Source organism: Musa acuminata, chromosome BXJ2-4 (genome assembly GCF_036884655.1).
Source record: "Musa acuminata AAA Group cultivar baxijiao chromosome BXJ2-4, Cavendish_Baxijiao_AAA, whole genome shotgun sequence".
Lineage (NCBI taxonomy): Eukaryota > Viridiplantae > Streptophyta > Magnoliopsida > Zingiberales > Musaceae > Musa > Musa acuminata.
The window spans coordinates 45853370-45873531 of NC_088341.1; the positions used below are offsets into that span (position 1 = coordinate 45853370).

The window sequence follows — 20162 nt, forward strand, 5'->3', positions numbered from 1 at the left end:
TTCCCCACTCAACCATTGGCACTTTTCTCACATCATGATCCAACAAAAGGAGATTTAACGGAGGACGAGGAGACCTCAAGAGTCATCGGGAAGTGTATTCTAAAGACGAGGATTCTGTTGTAAGTAGAATCCCAAGAACATGATGGTTCTCACGATAAACTGGAGCACTAATTGCAAGAATCTCACCATATATTGTTCTCAACAAAGTTTGCTTTTATATAGATCGAGAGAGAGAGAGAGAGAGAGAGAGAGGCCTTTGCAGCGGGTATAAGAGATGCAAAACCCTGGAAGAAAGTAGCAATAAGGGGCTGCCTTAGCACTTCTTTTCTATAGATGAACTCGCTACAATTACAATTGTCATCTGCAACCCAATCTATAATTAAGACTGTGTTTTGCTGGATGTAGAACAACAAAGAAGATCTAAGAAGTTAAAGCGCAACCATGGACGGCAGCAATACTACAGACTGCCGGTAATACAAGCTGATTGAGATTATATTAGCACTAGCACGTGTCTTCCATGGATGAACTCTTCAGCGCTGCACTCCCCATCTGCAACCCTTGCTTAGGGTTCTCTTGTTTGATCCACATAGCACAAACTAGAAAAGCTCCCATGTTAAGCGTGCTCAGTGCAGCCAGAAGCCCGTAGAAGTAATCCAATCTCCCGTAGTTGATGTTGTCTGCCAGCCATCCCTGCCCGTTCTTGCCACCGGTCACGTCCCTCACCACCGAGACCATGAAGCTACTGAGAAAGAAGCCGAAGGAGAGCGTCGTCAAGAAGAGGCCGGTGCTCATCGTCTTCATCCCCTTCGGCGACCGGGTGATGAAGAAGTCGAGCTGGCCTGTGTAGAGGAACGCCTCTCCGGCGCCCACCAGGAAGAACTGCGGGATCAAGGTGAAAACACTGATGGGCAGCGTCGCGCCCCTGAGAGCAGCAACCTCGCCTGCTCGCCGTGCAACCGAGAGCCTTTTCGCCTCCGCGACTGCTGCGGCCGCCATTCCTATGATGGAGAAGGCCAAACCGATACCGATTCTTTGTAGGTTGGTGAAGCCTATCCAAAACACAGGCAGATATCAGAACTATTGCTACTCTAGCGAATCATGTACGTTTTGCAAGCTGAATACCTTGCTTGCCCTTCCATTTCTTCATGAGAGGCATGATCGCTCGGTCATAGATGCCCAGGGTGACCATTATGGCACCCACGAAGAAGACTGTCAGCGATCCCGCTGGAATTTGGAAGCTCCCGATCGATCTCTCCATGGTTGTCGCTTGCTCTACGGAGAATGTGATGATCTGAGCATAGACAGTCCAGAACATGATGGTCGTAGCCCACACAGGGAGCAGCCTAATCATCATCTTCACCTCCTCGATTCTCGTTACCGAGCATAGCCTCCACCGGTTCACAGTTGAGGTCTCACCATGGACGTCGCTATCCCCTTCCGCCATGATCGCAGCCTTGTCGAGGAAACTGTCGAATGCGGTGCATCACGAGAATATGATCATGGAATGTTCGGAGGAAGAGGATGCAATCAAGATCTATTTTTGTCAGCAGAGACTCACTGGAACTGGTCAGTATGTTGTATTCTCGAGATCTCAGGGCTGTCTTCGTACAAGAAGGCGATGGTCGCAGGGTATTTGAGCTGCCTCTTGCTGAAGGCGACCACGATCACTTGCAGTATGTGCACAATTGGACTCCCTGAGCTCTTCTTGTATCGGTATCTCTTCGTGCCAGACAGGAACAGTATGACGGCAAGCAGCATGGAGATGCAACAGATGCCGTACGCCCAGCTGCGGCCCACCTCATCTTGGATGTAGACAAGCACGGTCACTGCGAGCAGGCTGCCGATACTGATGAAGAAGAAGAACCTGTTGAAGAAGTACGCCATCTGGCTCTTCTCCTTCTCGTCCTTGTCGTCGAATTGGTCGGTCCCAAAGCCCGAGACGCTTGATTTGAGCCCTCCCGTCCCCAGCGCGATCAGGTACAAGCTCAAGTAGAGGATGCCCATCTGGAAGCCACTTGCTCGCCGGCATCTGTTCGTAGCAGAAGTGTTACAGGGCGGTGGCCGGAGCCGAGGCAAACTCGTCGATACAGTGAGCATTCCTGTTCCCTAAGACACGTAAAGAGAACGTCGAATCATCTTCTCTGGCGAGTTCATGTGACCCATTGCAATGCGAAGGGACGATTGGTCTTACCAGTGCTTGGACCAACGCGAAGATGGCGACGGTGAGGTATCGGCCTAGGAATGAATCGGCTAAGAAGCCTCCAAGCAAGCAGAGAAGAAACGATGTGCCGAGGAAGTCGGAGACGACGTTGGCCGACTCTGCACTCGGGAGATGCATCGTGCCGCCCAAGTATGTCACCAGGTTGACTGCGATCCCCATCGTCGACAGCCTTTCGCATATTTCGATCACTGTAATGAAAGATGGATAGAGAAAGTTAGCCGATGCTTAGCCTGTTCATGTTCATGTTCATGTTCATGATGAGCACAACGAACTTAATGACACAGTAGTCAATACAGCGAAACAGATCAATAGAGAGATCTCAGTATCTACTGGACTCTTTACTATCGAATTTGGAATGGCTCATCATCATTTAGCCACAGATGTCTCCATCAAAGTTGGTCCCAAGAGAGTTTTTGGTCGTAGCGAAGGCAGAGAACTGCACTTTGGACCAGTTTGGTTGACAGATGCCGTTTGCATTAATCTCAACAAGAGAAAGAAAAGAAGAACCACCGGATTATGTATCATATTATTGTATGAGCTGAGGAGTCGTACGACAAACCTAGGATGAGAGCGGCAGGTACCCAACCACCAGTGACGCTTCTGTCAGCTGGGAATCCCTTGTAGTTAACTGCATCAGCCACAGCCGGGCTCATCTTTCCTTCCTGCAGAGATGGATCCAAGGGGATGAGGTGCAAAGAAAGGAAGCTAAAATGGCACGACGAGAGACTGCTAAACCTACAAACACACACCATGTTGGTTTCTGCGAGTCCAGAAGAGCTTCAGAAAGCGAGGAGGGAGGAGATCGTTCTCTCTTATGCTGCGGCTCCCATGGAGGATGGGTTGCCTACTTATAGGCGCGCGAGATTTGAAGCCCAGCCAGCCTCGCCCTACAAGGAATCTTGTAACACGCGTTGCTGCGGCTGCACCTTCGCGTGGATGAAAGGGTGTTTGACTGTGTAGTGATCCACAGCACAGTGGCAGAGTTGAGTGCTCTTGCTACCCCACGACCGAAAGCTGCCTTCTCTAGCTTCTTCTTCACAGCCCATGCTCTGGAACTGGAAAAGGGAATATGATACTTGGAGGATTTCTCTTTCACACATCAAATATCTGCAAGCACATGACACCTTAAAGCATAGCTAAAAGTGCTAATTAATCAGTAGAGCACATCAAGTTCTTGCAACTTGCAGGCTAAGAATTGAGAATTCCCTGCAAACCCTAGTTGTGGTGAAACATGTTCATTCACTGGTGAGATGGTGTATCCATGCATGAGACAAGCCATGAGAGGTGGAAAAGGAGTACAGCTAGGCTGAATATTCCCTCAATGTGGAGCAGGTGATAAGAGTCATTGGTCCAAACATGAGGTCCTACAGCCACACCAGGATAATATTAAAAGGAACCTCTCTGCAACCCCAGAGAGGAGAGGATGATGAGCTTCTGCAAGAAACTTAATGATGAACTGAGAGGAATGTATGAGATAGGGCATCCTGCTTCACTGGGCTGCTCTTCTTAACCACAGGACATTCAAGGTAGTTCATACACACATAGTTGATCAGGTTGGTTTGCATACACAGATCCTAAATGTTGTGCTATAGATTCCTATCAACAGGATTGAGGTCTCAATCCTGTCATTTCAAAGTCAATCTAGAAGATCCCTAATATTAAAAAAAAAAAGCTTAAAAGTTATTTTTATTATGATTAAAAAGCACTCATACCAAAATGCTATACTACTAACCATGTTAACTGACTCAAAATTTCTCCAACATCAAATGTGGCATTGAAATTGAGGTGCTTGTTGCTACATGAGTTACCAGGGGATGTCAAATCAATGTTGATAGTAGGTCCCAAAGGTCATGTTATACACTTCAAGTCAACTGTGAATAACAAACCTAAACCCTAACCCTAAAACCTAGTTGGATTGGCTTCCACCCACATGAAGGATTCCAAATGAGTTAGGACCACTTTAAGGGTGAGTGAACCCTGAACCCTAGTTGGACTGAGTGAACCACATATTTGCTTAGGACAGATGGTAGACTTCTGCACAGCAGATGAGGGTCATATATAGTTAATGGACCAAAAGTCAACGACTTCTAATGAGATTGACACCATAAAAGGGTGAAGGAAGATGCCCTTTTGTGTGCCTATATGGCTAACTATGCACATATGGACAGAGGGAGCAACAGGGAGTGGATATATTGCGTACACATCTACTACTAGTTGGTGGGAACAATATAGGCAAGGCTTTTGTATTGGGAGTTGCCAAACCTTTTATCTAGATCACATGTTGACTCTCAGAAGAGGAGGCCCACCAGTAGAATTTGAGGTTTTATGTGACAGGCATGACATGTCACCCAAAAAGAATCCTTTGAACATTATACATTAACATCAGTACTTCTTTATGAGTTGTTTGATCACTTACAAGCAATTCTTCAAAATGACTTGCAAACAGTTCACTTACAAGCAACTCCAAGATGTGCTAAAATGGTTTTTCTCTGTTCTAACTCCCAACCTAGATGAGACAGCTACGACTGTGTTCTGAGGAGGTGCTTCAACAACTTGTAACACTAAGTAGCTTCCAAAACAGCACCAGAGTAGAGCCTGCACTAAACACCAACAACATGTAATACTAAATTCCAGTGGATTTATGTCGGTGCAGTGTCGATAAAATCATCAAGCTTCATTGAAAGTGTATTACAAATCAAAGGTAGAGACTCCAATGCCATACTAGAATAGAGGATGTGGTTTATATTGATCACTTGTCGTTTACTCCTGTTCAAGAACAAAAAAGAGAAACTCCAATCAGCAAAAGTACAATTTTAGGCTATTTCCCTTCAGTTCTAATATACAAACTACAAACTATAGATGTAGAATCAAACTTTAAACTGGCTCAAACTTTGTCCATACAACGAAATTTTAAACCACATAATGAAGCATGACAATCAAGACCGGAATCAGAATAAGGGAATGTTGAATTTGATGAGCTTTGGCAACATAGAAATGCAAGTTTTGGATGCTTCAGTCCCAGTTGCATCACAACCAGGCATCCACCTTCTTTTCCTTGAACTGATATGTTTCCATAATGGACTGAGAATTCCATATAAATTCAGCAATATGTTTTCTACATATAAATTCCATATAAATCCACAATCAGTCCTAATAGTCTGAGAATTCCATATAAATTCAGCAAAATGTTTTCTACATATAAATTCCATATAAATCCATAATCAGTCCCTGCCAAATAAATTCAGCAAGCAGAATTCCATATTGTAAACAATATGTTTCCATAATGTGATAAGAGAAACCAGTTTAAAAAGACCATCAAAATCGGTTCTAATTGACAAATTCTGTTCCAACTGGAACTACAGTCTCTTTAGTATCTCAAATGAGCACAAAACACAAAAGTGAGAATTTGTTCTTACAGGTCTGCTCCTCACCATCTGTAGTGTCTTCATCCGTTGCTGCAGCTATCAGTTACTATAAGTACTTAAGTCGTGAAAGAGTAACCTTACCGTGACACCATACCTCAGACTTAAATCAGTAGTTAACATCATACCTTGGCCTTTTGCATTGATCACCCTCTTGATTCGTTCTTCACATCAACAATAGATGTCAATATCTCTGATTTATTTTTTCGCAATTGAGTCCAACAATGTGGTAGTATTATCTAACAGGATAAATAACAGAATAAAAAATTCTTACTCTACTCATTGCAAAACCACTGTTTTTAAGAATCTCCATGATGGTGACTACGGTTGAAATCGTTGAAACATTGAGATGTAAGTGATAAATAATCATCCTTAAAGATAAAAGTTGCTATAAATGAACAACATCATGATTAGCAGGTCATGTGTTAACTGGAAATTATTGATCTTCAGGCACAAACACAACCATATCAAGGTTTTCTAACTCGGCTCAAAAAAGTATTAGAGCATGATATCACCATGTTCTCATTTGGATTCTCAGCTGCAAGGACCTTGTTGAGATTTGACTTGCTTCTACTATGAACTTTAACAGGGCTTCTGCTTTTTTACTTCCCCTATTCTGATCAGCTGGAGCTTTGCTAACAATTTTCCAACGGGACTTCTAATTTTTTCTAGATGGGCTTCTGCCGAAGCTTCAAGTTAAGGGTGTGGTGAAATCCCAGCAATATCTCAAGAGCGCTAAAGAAGGCAATAAAATAAAATTAATAGCAACAATAGCAGCATATGATCCACAAACACAGAGAATACATGTTCGGATTGGATTAAACAGCACATAAGTCAAATATCAGAAATAACTCAACCATGTGTTTTGCTTCTTTAATGAATAACTAGCCTCCAACTTCTATTGACAATTATTTTCATTTCATGATCTTAACAAGCAACTACATGGATTCATTGGAAGCACTAAAGAAACTTTAAAGTTAAGAAATTAGAGCTACCAAAAAAAAAAAAGGCCTTGAGACTTTTATCCTTGTCGTTTGCAATTTTCCATCATCATCATCATAGATGCTATAACTATAAGCCTCGGTTTCAGATTCACTCTCCAACATCACTGATATCAGCAGAAGAAGTGCTTGATCAATTTTATGTACTAAAAGAACCCCGATGCTTACAAATGTACTTTGAAAATAGAGACTAAACATGTGCATAAATCATATATCAACTTGTGCAACAGGTAGATAACAACCTTCTGGCCTTGTTCCTTGATTTCTCATGCCTTCGATACCCGTCCCCGCCTTCCATCCCTTCTTCTCTGGGATCCCCGTAACTTTCACCACCTCATCGGCATAGGCAGAAGGCTCCTGAAGAACCTGCAGTTCCTCTCGGAGCATCCTTACCGCAACCACAACCCACATAAGCCGTCGCCATGAACAAAAAATGGCATTGGCATTTAAATCTTCACAAGAAGATGAATTCACTAAAAACACATCAGAATAAACTTAGACCAGAAAAAGAGAACTAAATCTGCAGAAAGAACTTATCTTCCTTGCTTTAACATTCAACATTCCATAAAACAAACTATGACACCGCCCAAACACGATAAATGAATAGGACGCCGAGCACGCGAAGAACAAACGCCCAAGAAAGCAATTCTAGGGTTAGGGTTTTAGAATGGGGGCATGTACCTCAGGCGTCGGGATGCTTCAAGGCGCAGGAGTTTGTTGGTCTTCTGCAGAATCTGGAGCTGGAGATCGTGAATGCGCTACAAATAGTCGTGCGGCATCCCCTGTCCTCTGCCTCCTTGGAACTTCGCCGTCAGTGACCACATATCCCCCTCCGCGTCCGCCGGCTGCTTCTTCCGAGTTTATCTCTCGCCTCTTAGAATGTTCGTGCGATTCTTTTTTGCGTTTAAACCCCCAAACAAATCGGTATGTGTTTTCTACTATAATATATATTATATATATATATATATATATATATATGGGCTCGGAGAAATCTGAGCCTGTTGGGCCGAGCTACGTAGGGAAGCCGGTGAGATACATGACTCCGGCCCAAAGCCCAACTCAACAGGGACCGAACCCCACACAACTCAACAACTAACAGGCAGCCGATGAAAGTTATAGCAGGAAGCCTTCTTGTCGAGCGCCGCCTGGTAGCTGTCGATGTAGGAAGCCTCCAGTTCATGAAAGCTATTCATCACCAACCCATCAGCTTCCATCGCCTCGTCATGAAGCTTCTCCCATCCTGGATAGCTAAAGAACTTCAAAGACTGGTCTCTTACCACCTCCACCTTGTGAGGCAGGTCGCGCACGAGCAAAGGTTCGAATAGGTCAGCGGACTGCTCACCGGACTTGTGCTTACTCACGACTGCACATGAGGAAGAAGCAGAAGGGCCCATTGTAACGGTTATTATTAAATATCTTATTTAATAATAACGTAACCGTTCTTGTTAAGATTCATAATTCATTATCATGAATTTCTTCATTTATTATGGTTTAATCTTTATGCATGAAACCGTTATTATTAAATTAAATATTTAATATAATTAAGTTCTTCATTATGGTCCAAACGTTACAAATTTGAATTAATTCTTGAACGTTATGAGTTGGTGATGATAAATGTTCTTGATGGGAGAACATCTATATATACATGAGGATTTTGGTCCCTTGGCTCTATCATCTCTTTGAAGCGAAAGGCTTTCCTACACCATCTAAAGCGAGAGTTCTGAGCCGAGAAGAACCAAAGTTCAAGAAGAAACCTTTGCAGAAATTCTTGGCGACAATGGCTGGAGGTACGCTATTTCGTTTCCGCATTAGTTTTATTGTTCGTTTCCGCATTAGTTTTATTGTGTTTCTATTACAATGATTTAGAAACACAAGTTGGCTTCATTAAAATTTCTTACATTTGGTATCAGAGCCAAATGACCTCTACCTTGATATGAAAAAGTTTTCATTTTTATGCCATGAAAATGATTTGATTTTGGTTTCTTCTTGGAAACTTGTTGATATATTTTGTTGAAAATCATGAGGAAATATCATTTTCAACATTTTTAGTCGGTAAAATGCTCATATTATGTATGCATATTTAGTTATATTAAATTATGCTTATGAGCAAATTTTTTATGTTTAAAATGTCTAGTGATCCATATAATCTTAATTAATTAAAAATTAGCCACAGCATCCTTAATTAATTAAAATTATATATAAAGTTAAAATGAGGATCACATAAGTAATTAGACATCATATTGTGATTGATTATATTTTGTATAATAATTGTTATCCCATAGGATCTTTTATTATATTTAATATAATTAATCAGGATAAAATATCAGATTATTTTCATAATTTACCCACAGGGATTATGAATTGGAATATAATTTGATAGTTTTATCATAAAGATCATTTGAATCTATTTGAATTAAGAATTTAGCCCACAGGCAATTTTTATGTCATGAGATTCATATTTTTGGCATGTTTCATATTGGTAAAACATGTAATTTAGTCTATTAAGCTTCAAATTTTGACATAAGCATGTTTGATTTTATGCAGTTTCTCAAACTGTTAATTTCTCTGATATTCGATGTGATATTCCCGAACTTAGTGGTGATAACTATAAGATATGGAAGGAGAGGGTTCTCCTCCATTAAGGGTGGATGGATATTGATTATGCTATTAGAAAAGACGAACCACCTATAGTCACTGATACCAGCACTCTAACTGAGATCGCATTATATGAGCGATGGGAGCGATCCAATCGGCTCAGCGTGATGTTTATCAAAACTAAGATAACTGCTGGCATACGTGGTTCTGTTGACCAGCATGAAAATGTCTGAGACTTGCTAAAGGCTATCGATGAACAATTCATCACTTCGGATAAGGCACTAGCAAGCACCCTTATTATAAAATTTTCATCACTTAGACTCACCAACATAAAGGGTGTGCGTGAGCACATAATGTAAATGCGAGATATTGCGGCTCAACTTAAGAAACTTGAGGTTAATATGTCAGAATCCTTCCTGGTGCACTATATTCTGAACACCCTTCCACCTCAATATAGCCCTTTTAAAATTTCATACAATACACATAAGGACAAATGATCAATTAATGAATTAATGACCATGTGTGTTCAAGAAGAAGAGAGGCTAGTAATGGAATTGGGTGAGAGTGCATTGGTAGTAACCACTCGAGGGAAGAACAAAACTGACAAACATCAAGCCAATCAAAAAGCTTATCAGCAGGGAAAAGGTAAAATACCACCCCAAGTTGATATCAAGAAAGAAGCAAGGTGTTTCTTTTGTAAAAGAAAGGGACACATGAAGAAGGAATGTACGAAATTCCAACAATGACTTGAAAAGAAAGGTAAACCAACCTCATATGTATGTTATGAATCTAATATGGTCAATGTTAATATTAACACCCGGTGGATTGACTCTGGATCAACAATCCATATTGCAAACTCTTTGCAGGGTATGCAAAACCTAAGGAAGCCAGTAGGAAGTGAGCAAAGCATCTTATCAGGAAATAAGATGGGCTCACATGTGGAAGCAATTGGAACATGCATTTTAACTTTAAGTAGTGGTTTTGTTTTAAAATTGGAAAGAACCTTTTATGTACCAAGTTTCTCACGAAACTTAATTTCTGTTTCCAGACTCGTACCATTTGGATATTCCTTTAATTTTAAAGACACATCATTTCGTTTATTATATAAATCTGATTGTGTTGGGAATGGTATTTTGTCTTACGGTCTTTACCGTATTTTATTACAAAATGGTAATACTCAAAGTTCAATGCATGTTCACGCTGGCATTAAGAGGTGTAATATTAATGAGGACTCCTCTATATTATGGCATCGGAGATTAGGACATATCTCCATAGAGAGAATTAAAAGATTAGTTAAAGATGGGGTACTTAGTACTCTTGATTTTACTAATTTTAAGACTTGTGTGGACTGTATTAAAGGAAAACAGACCAATAAGTCCAAAAGGGGTGCTAATAGGAGTTCAGACTCATTAGAAATAATTCATACTGATATATGTTGTCCAGACATGGACATACATGGTCAGAAATACTTCATCTCCTTTATAGATGATTACTCACGATATATGTATATATATTTGCTTCATAATAAAAATGAAGCATTGGATGCCTTCAAAGTCTTTAAGGTTGAAGTTGAGAACCAATGTGGTAAGCAAATTAAAATTGTGAGATCAGATAGGGGTGGAGAATATTATGGTAGATATACTGAAATTGGACAAGCACCTGGTCCTTTTGCTAAGTTTCTTCAAGAACATGAGATTATTGCCCAATACACTATGCCTGGTTCTCCAGACCAGAATGGTGTTACAGAAAGAAGAAACCGAACATTATTGGACATGGTGCGGAGTATGCTTAGCAACTCCAATCTTCCTAAGTTCTTGTGGACTGAAGCATTAAAAACGGCTGTGTATATATTAAACCGAGTTCCAACTAAGGCTGTCCAAAAGACACCATTTGAACTATGGAAAGGTTGGAAACCGAGTTTGCGACATATGCGCGTTTGGGGATGTCCGTCTGAAGTCAGGATATATAATCCACAAGAGAAGAAACTAGACCCGAGGACTGTTAGTGGGTATTTCATTGGATATGCCGAAAAGTCCAAAGGTTACAAATTCTATTGTCCATCTCACACAACTAGGATTGTGGAATCAAGAAACGCTAAATTTCTTGAGGATGATGTGATTAGTGGGAGCGATCATTTCAGGAACATAGTTTCCGCACATGATCATATAGAATCTCAACCTTCCACATCAAATGATAGATTGGTTATAGTTCATAGCACTCCTCAAGTACAAACTAGTGCTGAACAACCAATCATTGAAATTCCACAAGTTGTTGATAGTATTCTAATAGATCAAGCAGTTCAGGAATTACAACAAGCTCCTGAACAACTAGTTGAACCACAAGTTCCTCAAGGAACCATTGGTACAACATTAAGAAGATCTACTAGAAATAAAAGATCAGCAATTCCTAGTGATTATGTTGTATATTTACAAGAATCTGACTATAATATTGGAGCCAAAAATGATCCTGAAACATTTTCACAAGCCATGAGTTACAAAAAGTCAAATTTGTGGCATGATGCTATGAAAGAAGAGATGAATTCCATGATGAGCAATGGAGTCTGGGATCTTGTAGAGTTGCCTAATGAAGCAAAGGCCATTGGTTGCAAATGGGTCTTTAAAACTAAGAAAGATTCGTTAGGCAACATTGAGAGATACAAGGCAAGACTTATTGCAAAGGGATTTACTCAAAAAGAGGGAATCGATTATACGGAGACATTTTCTCCTGTATCTAAGAAAGATTCTCTGCGTATTATTTTAGCATTAGTTGCTCATTTTGACCTTGAGTTGCAACAAATGGATGTGAAAACAGCATTTCTTAATGGAGATCTAGAGGAAGAGGTTTATATGAAACAACCTGAAGGTTTCTCCTCTAGTGTTGGTGAGCACTTGGTTTGCAAGCTTAGGAAGTCTATATACGGCTTAAAACAAGCCTCCCGCCAATGGTATTTTAAATTTCATGAAGTGATTTCTTCATTCGGATTTGTTGAAAATCTCATGGATCAATGCATATACCATAAGGTTAGTGGGAGTAAAATATGTTTCCTTGTTTTATACGTAGATGATATTTTGCTTGCAACCAATGATAAGGATTTGCTGCATGAGGTGAAACAATTTCTTTCTAAAAATTTTGACATGAAGGATATGGGTGAAGCATCTTATGTCATTGGCATTAAGATCTATAGAGATAGACCTCGAGGCATTTTAGGTCTATCACAAGAAACCTATATTGATAAACTTTTAGAAAGATTTCGGATGAAGGATTGTTCACCAAGTGTTGCTCCCATTGTGAAAGGTGATAGGTTCAATTTGAACCAATGCCCAAAGAACAATTTTGAAAGGGAATCAATGAAAAACATCCCATATGCTTCTGTCGTAGGAAGCCTTATGTATGCTCAGGTCTGTACTAGACCTGATATTGCATTTATTGTGGGGATGCTAGGTCGATATCAGAGTAATCCAGGTATGGACCACTGGAGAGCTGCAAAGAAAGTGATGAGGTATTTACAAGGAACCAAAGATTACATGCTTATGTATAGACATACAGACAATCTGGATGTGATTGGTTACTCAGATTCAGACTTTGCCGGTTGTGTTGATTCTCGTAAATCAACATCAGGATATATTTTTATGATGGCCGGTGGAGCTATTTCTTGGAGAAGCGCTAAGCAGACCTTGACTGCTACTTCTACCATGGAAGCTGAGTTTGTCTCCTGCTTTGAGGCTACTTCACATGGTGTATGGCTTAAGAGTTTCATTTTTGGGTTTAGAATCATGGATTCTATTTCTAGGCCATTAAGAATTTTCTGTGACAATTCAGCTGCTGTCTTTATGGCTAAAAACAATAAAAGTGGAAGTCGAAGTAAACACATCGACATTAAGTATTTAGCCATAAGAGAACGTGTAAAAGAAAAGAAAGTGGCCATTGAGCACATTAGCACTGAATTGATGATTGCTGATCCTTTGACTAAAGGCATGCCACCTCTAAAATTCAAGGATCATATAAAGAAAATGGGACTTAGTTCCACTTTGTAATGATATTGAAACTCTTATATATTGTGAAATTTTCTCATTTATGTGCACATTATTTTGAGAAAATATATTGTTACTGGACCAAGAATAAACATAAGGTTTATTCATTAAGTAATATTACCACATTAAGATTAAGAAACTAAATACATCGTGATACATGGATGATAATACTCGCTCTTAGAGGACTTATCGCTATGATTCATGTATTTATTTCTTAAGAAAGTTGTTCGAGAAAGATTAATTCAAATTATTAAGATAAACGTATGGACCAAGTGGGAGAATGTAACGGTTATTATTAAATATCTTATTTAATAATAACGTAACCGTTCTTATTAAGATTCATAATTCATTATCATGAATTTCTTCATTTATTATGGTTTAAATGATTTCAGTTTCTTATTCTTTATGCATGAAACCGTTATTATTAAATTAAATATTTAATATCATTAAGTTCTTCATTATGGTCCAAACGTTACAAATTTGAATTAATTCTTGAACGTTATGAGTTGGTGATGATAAATGTTCTTGATGGGAGAATATCTATATATACATGAGGATTTTGGTCCCTTGGCTCTATCATCTCTTTGAAGCGAAAGGCTTTCCTACACCATCTAAAGCGAGAGTTCTGAGCCGAGAAGAACCAAAGTTCAAGAAGAAACCTTTACAGAAATTCTTGACGACAATGGCTGGAGGTACGCTATTTCGTTTCCGCATTAGTTTTATTGTGTTTCTATTACAATGATTTAGAAACACAAGTTGGCTTCATTAAAATTTCTCACACGCATGGAACACCAAACGAGGCACCGGAGATCATGGGGTGCATCATGCATGAATCGGAGATGATGCAGCTTGGCTTCGGCCACTGCCCACGGAGGTAGGGCGACAAGGATTTCTCGCAGAATTGCTCAACCCTGCAAAGAAGTTGAGCATGAGTTCTGCCGACGGGAGGAGGTCCAAGTTCTCGCAGCCCTTCGGCAATCCAGCGTCAGCGGAGGGGAAACTGAGCTCGGCGAGCCGAATCTGCAAGCCAGCGAGAAGACGGGGCATGGAGATCATGTGACCTTGGGCAAAGAAGGGAACAAGACGAAATGCGGCGTCTGATTGCTGCAGCTCATGGTTGTTTGGTTGGTCAATTTGAGCAAGAAGAAGACGAGCAGCTCGGCCGGGATTGTGGAGATCAAACCTTAACCTTAAAAAAATGGATCCAGACAATGGACCAGTACTGGCACATACAGGTTCGACCATGTAACTTTAGACAGTATACAAAACCAGTTCTCTGATTGGTGCATCCAAACACAGTATCGTACTAATCTACCCTGCTGGTATGTCAAATAGACCTTTAAAGGATTGACCATGATAAATGGAAACACATTGGCTTACCAAGGATAAATGTAAGCAAGAAAGTTTATCAAGCATGCTCAATGTAGTTTCTTAAAAAAATTCAAGCATGTTAAACTTGACTAATCTTGATTTGCCAACCAGATGGTGATGTCAAATATTGTTTTTTTGTTAATAATTATTTCAAATTAGTATGTGAAATCCTTCTGTGCCGCTAGGTCTGCCTTCTATCATGGTTTACGGTAAAGCTAATAACAGGACTTCATTGAGACATTAGCCGAAGTTCAAGGAGTCAATTGGCATAAGTAGCATTCATAATTCAATGGGAAGATTAGGCTGGGATATCTTCCAAAGTATAGAAAAGTGCAATCACACACAACTTTCACAACAGGATGATCATCTGTTATGCAGGTTCGGAGACCTTCCTTTTCATGTGGTATTCTAGTAAGCATCTCACAACAAAGTCTTTTTTTTTTTCGTTTGATGCAAGTATAGAGTACCAGTGGATTTTCCATGAAATACAGAATTATAGACTCATTTAATATAATCTCTTACTTGATGCCGTCTGCACCTGTTTAAGCCGTGACCTCGGGACGTTACGGCTTGGTTCAGGGGTCCGGATGCCGAAGATCGCGCGTAGAGCCTCCTGGTGTCTTCGGGGTGGGCGATCACGGCCGGTCGATCCGCGGGTGATCCCTCGAGGTGGTCAGCTGCAATCCCCTGGCAACGTGGTCGCCGAGTACCTGCACAAAGGTCGGACCGTCTTCTGGGCCCGACCCCTCCGACGGTCTTGTTAGTGAATCAAAAGGGGTTCCTCCCCCCCCCCCGGTGGCCTTTTTGGCCCCGGACTCTTATAGTTTCGGTCTGATATTACCTGGTGTTCCTGCTTGTCAGAACGGGGTCGTGCCTCTGACTGGATTTGACGTTGCCATTAGGGTGGCGTGTCGGATCATCCGATCGCAGGGTATGGGCGAGGGAGTCGCTGGCTGAGGGGGTGACGTTGGAGACGTCGGGTCGACATTAATGCCCGTACACTCGGACAGGGTGCGGCCTGCGCGCGGAGGATGGCGTGACATGTTGCGTCGTCATCACTCCCTGAGGGGAGTCTTTTCTACTGTCCCGCCCTGGGATGGCTGGGGTCATGGTTCGTGTCCCCGTTGACTTTCATGGTGATTCCCCTATCACTTCCCCCCCCCCCCCCCCAGGCGGAGGTTTGCTGCATTGGTCTTTTGAGTTTCGCGGATGGAGGGCGCCCTCGTGCGTTTGGACAGGGAAACCATAAGTCCGAGCGACTCGGAATGACTGGATCGAGGGGTCGAGGGTCGGGAACTGAACTGGAGCGATTCGGGACGGCGAGGTCGTCGAGTCGTTGGTCGGAAACGGCACTGGAGCGACTCGAAATGACTGGATCGTCGAGTCGCAGGTCGGAACCTGAACTGGGACGACTCGAAATGACTGGATCGAGGGGTCGCGGGTCGGGAACTGAACTGGAACGATTCGGGACGGCGAGTTTGTCGAGTCGTTGGTCGGAAACGGCACTGGAGCGACTCGAAATGACTGGATCGTCGAGTCGCAGGTCGGAACCTGAACTGGGACGACTCGAAATGACTGGATCGAGGGGTCGCGGGTCGGGAACTGAACTGGAACGATTCGGGACGGCGAGTTTGTCGAGTCGTTGGTCGGAAACGGCACTGGAGCGACTCGAAATGACTGGATCGTCGAGTCGCAGGTCGGAACCTGAACTGAAACGACTCGAAATGACTGGATCGAGGGGTCGCGGGTCGGGAACTGAACCGGAGCGATTCGGGACGACGAGGTCGTCGAGTCGTCGGTCGGAAACGGATTGCGTGCTATCACGCGTTGGCGCTGCGTTCGAGGTGCGGACCTTTATTGCTTGGGACATACCGCCCCGCTGTTTCCTACTGGCGGGAACGCGGGCGTCTTGAGTGGATCGTGCGGCGTCATGCGCCACGTGGCGCTTTGGGGGGGGGGGGGGGGGTGACGCCGTTTCTAGGGATCAGGCGCGGTCGCGCGGGATCGGCAGATCTGGGGCGCTGAGGCGCGCTGCCGGCTGTGATTGATTTCCCCTTTCTCGGGAATCTCGACCGTTACCTCTGGCTCATTTTATATAAGCCTTCCTTAAAGGGGTTTCGCTGATCGTCGTTTAGCTGCCGTCGCTCCGTTGGGTTGCTGCTGTCCCTCGTTCACCTTGTCCTTCGACTCAGGCCTTCTACATCGTTTCTGAGGTTAGGATGTCTTCGTCTTCCTCCTCTTCCTCATCCTCCACCTCTTCTTCTGAGGGCCCCGGGGTCAGGCATTTGTCCCCGGGGGGCGAGTCCTTAAAAGTGGGGGGAAGTTCCGCCCGGCTTGCAAACCTCAAGCTGTGGCACGACGTAGAGTCGGTGGTGACCGAGGAGCTTTTGGAGGAGCTCCGGGTTGGCTACTGTATCCCGGAGGGTTACAGCTTGTGGGCCCCCCGTCCGGACCAACGGCCGTATGATCAGCTCCCTCAGGGATTCGGGTTGACGGTGGGTGCTCTTGAGGCGGGGTTGCGGTTTCCGCTTCATCCCGTAATCGAGGACTGCCTCCGTGCCTGGGGCATCTCGCCATCCCAGATGGCGCCGAATTCCTGGCGATACTTGGTCGTCTTTCTTGGGGAGTGTAGGATGGCCGGGATAGAACCGTCCAGGGCTCTATTTCTGGCCTGCTTTCGGCTGTGTAGGGGTCGGGGTGGGTATCATCTGGCCGCTCGTAGTGGGTTCAGGATCGGTGGGGCCCCTTCCAATAATAAGGGCTGGAAGAGTCGCTTCTTCTTCGTCAGCTGCAGTCGGGGGTGGGGCTTCAACACCGGATGGACCTCTCGCACGATCGACAACGTCCTCTCGTTGCTTTCAGGCAGAGAGTCGGCGGATGTAGATCGTTTGAGGGGCATCCTGTCCTCTTCTCGGATGATCAAAAAGATGACCGAGGAGTGGCTGGCCGACGTAGGGTTGAGCCCGGCTGCTGGGGGTACGGTTGCCTTCCCGTCGCATGCCCCTTCTCCTTTGTCTCGTGTTGTCTGATTGATCGGGTCTCCTTTTGCAGGGATGGTGAACTTCCAGTCCGTAAAGAAGGCGTCGCACTCCCGACCGACTGTGTCTCAGCCACAGGGCGGTACTGGCTCCGGAGAGGTCCCGAAGAGGGGGGCGCCCGAGACTACGCCGACTTCTCCGAACACGAGTCGGCCGGCGAAGAAACTGAAAATTGCGGTTAGGAAAGTGTCTGCGCGTTCGGCCGCTCGGGAGCGTGGCGCCGCGGGGTTGACGGGGACCGCCCCGTCGGGGCAAGCGGCGGGGGCCGCTAAGGGAAAAGAGGCGGCCGAGCCGGCCGGTGGCGACCCGGCTCAAGGGGCATCGGCACGCCCGAGGTCGATGCGGGACCTGTGCCGTGTCAGCCGGTTGGGGGACGAGGAGTATCAGGCCCCGATCATGGCCAACCTCCCTACCGGCGCGGCAGGAGCCTCCTACGTCCCGCGGTGGCCCGGGCTTAAAGCAGACAGCAAGGTCTGGGCCGACGGGTCGACGGCTCAGGAGTTTATCCGGGGGGCGCTTCACCCGCTGCTGGCCAAAGAACTTTATGGCTCCACCTCGGAGGTGTTGGCGGAACGGGCGGCGAAATCCTTGGTGTGGGTGAGTGACGCCCTTGCCTCTTCCGTTTGTCCGTTACTTTAGGTGTTGATGCTGACCTGGGTGCAGGGCCAACACTATGCCATGGCGCTGATCGATCGAGTCCTTGATGCCGGGCGGCTGATCGAACGACAGTCGAGTACTTACGCCGCGCTTCGTCTCGAGAACCAGGAGCTGAGGCAGTCGTTCGGCCCGGAGGTCGTGGCAGTGGCCGAGCATCGCGCCGCGGCGCTGGGCGAAGAGGTGAAGCGCCTGAAGGGCGAGCTGGAGGAGAGCCAGGCTCGCGCCCGAACGTTGGACGACGAACTCCAGACGCTCTCCAATGACGTCGAATCCGCGCGGTCAGCCGCTTGGGCCGCCGAGGCAGCCTTGAAGGAGGAACAACAGGCTCTGCCCGAGCGGATAGAGAGGGCGATTGCCGAGTACAAGGCATCGGACGGGTTCGAACGCGGCCTGGTGAGGTCAGGGCGGGCGACGTACGAGTTCGGTTACCGAGTAGCCTGTGCCCGTGCCCGCTCGAGTCATCCGGAGTGGGAGTTGGAGTCGGATCCCTTCGCCGACCATCCTGCGGACGGGGCGGTGGACATGCCGGCGAGTGTCCCCTTCGATGACGGGCCCGAGACACCCCCTCCGTGCTGATGTTTTTTTGCTTTGGGTCGGGCTGGAGTTTCGGGTCTTTGTATCGCCCAACCAATGTCTGTATGAATTCTTCATAAATGAAACGACTTATTCTGGCTATTGTCTTGCGCATCTGGCGCGATATACATCTCCGCTTGGTCCTTTCTTACGGGTAGAATTTCTTCAGATGCATTGCGTTCCAGGTCCTCGGGAGACGGCTCCCTTCCATGGTCTCGAGTCGGTAGGTCCCTTCTCGGACCATATCGTAGACTCTGTACGGGCCCTCCCAGTTGGGTGCGAGCTTGCCTCCCGCCCGGGTCGGGTTGGTCACTTCCGCCTTACGGAGAACGAGATCTCTAATCTCGATTGGGCGAGGACGGACTCTTCGGTTGTACATTCGTGCCACGGCCTTTTTGTAGGCCAGGGCGCGTAGGTGGGCCTCGGTCCTTCCTTCCTCGAGGAGGTCCAGACGCGCCCTCAGGCCTTCCTCGGAATCCTCTTGCTTGTAATCCGAGGTGCGAAAGGTTGGGAATACCACCTCGGGCGGTAGGACTGCTTCGGTCCCGAACGCAAGGCTGAACGGGGATTCGCCTGAAGCCGTTTTCGGGGTAGTCCGCATCGCCCATAGAACGCTCGGTAGTTCGTCTACACACGCTCCGAGTGCGCCTGTGACTCGTCTCCTGAGGCCTTCTAGAACCGCCCGATTCATCACCTCGGCCTGCCCGTTGGTCTGAGGGTGTGCCACCGAGCTAAACTTTAGTCGTATTCCGTACGACGAGCAGTAAGCCTTGAATTTCGTGTTGTTGAACTGGGCCCCATTGTCGGTGATAATGGCCCTTGGGATCCCGAACCGAGTGATGATGTTCTTCCACATAAAGCCTTCGACTTGCTTCTCGGTGATGGAGGCCAGTGGTTCGGCCTCAACCCATTTTGTGAAATAATCCACCCCGACAATGAGGAAACGGCGTTGCCCCGAGGCCGGAGGGAAAGGACCGAGGAGGTCTAGCCCCCACTGGGCGAATGGCCAAGCGACTTCCATCGAGTTGAGAGGGACCGCCGGTTGATGCTGCAGTCGGGCGTGCCGTTGGCACGGTTGGCATTGCCGTACGTATGTCGCAGCGTCTCGGCGCATTGTTGGCCAGTAGTATCCCTGCCGGAGGGCCTTGAAGGCCAGGGTCCGACCCCCTATATGATCCCCACAAATTCCCTCGTGGAGCTCGACGAGGACGGTGTGGGCCTCGGGGGGCGCGAGGCAGAGCAAGAGTGGTTGT

General features: G+C 45.3%; 1 protein-coding gene across 19 annotated transcripts; it reads right to left on the reverse strand.

Moving 5' to 3' along the window:
* Positions 1-295: 295 nt before the first annotated feature.
* Positions 296-8022, reverse strand: LOC135581349 (protein NRT1/ PTR FAMILY 6.2-like). Of its 19 annotated transcripts, none has more exons than XM_065106814.1 (9): positions 7326-8022; positions 4944-4987; positions 4677-4816; positions 2971-3328; positions 2781-2883; positions 2192-2409; positions 1559-2106; positions 1123-1466; positions 296-1049 (listed from the first exon to the last, which is right to left on the reverse strand). In XM_065106814.1, the coding sequence occupies exons 4-9, from the start codon at positions 2971-2973 to the stop codon at positions 502-504; spliced, it is 1764 nt and encodes a 587-aa protein (XP_064962886.1). In that variant the 5' UTR covers positions 2974-3328; positions 4677-4816; positions 4944-4987; positions 7326-8022; the 3' UTR covers positions 296-501. The 19 variants fall into 19 exon arrangements, with proteins under 19 accessions (XP_064962886.1, XP_064962887.1, XP_064962884.1 ...); XM_065106815.1 differs by having other exon boundaries at positions 4677-4821; XM_065106812.1 differs by having other exon boundaries at positions 4914-4987.
* Positions 8023-20162: the final 12140 nt, after the last annotated feature.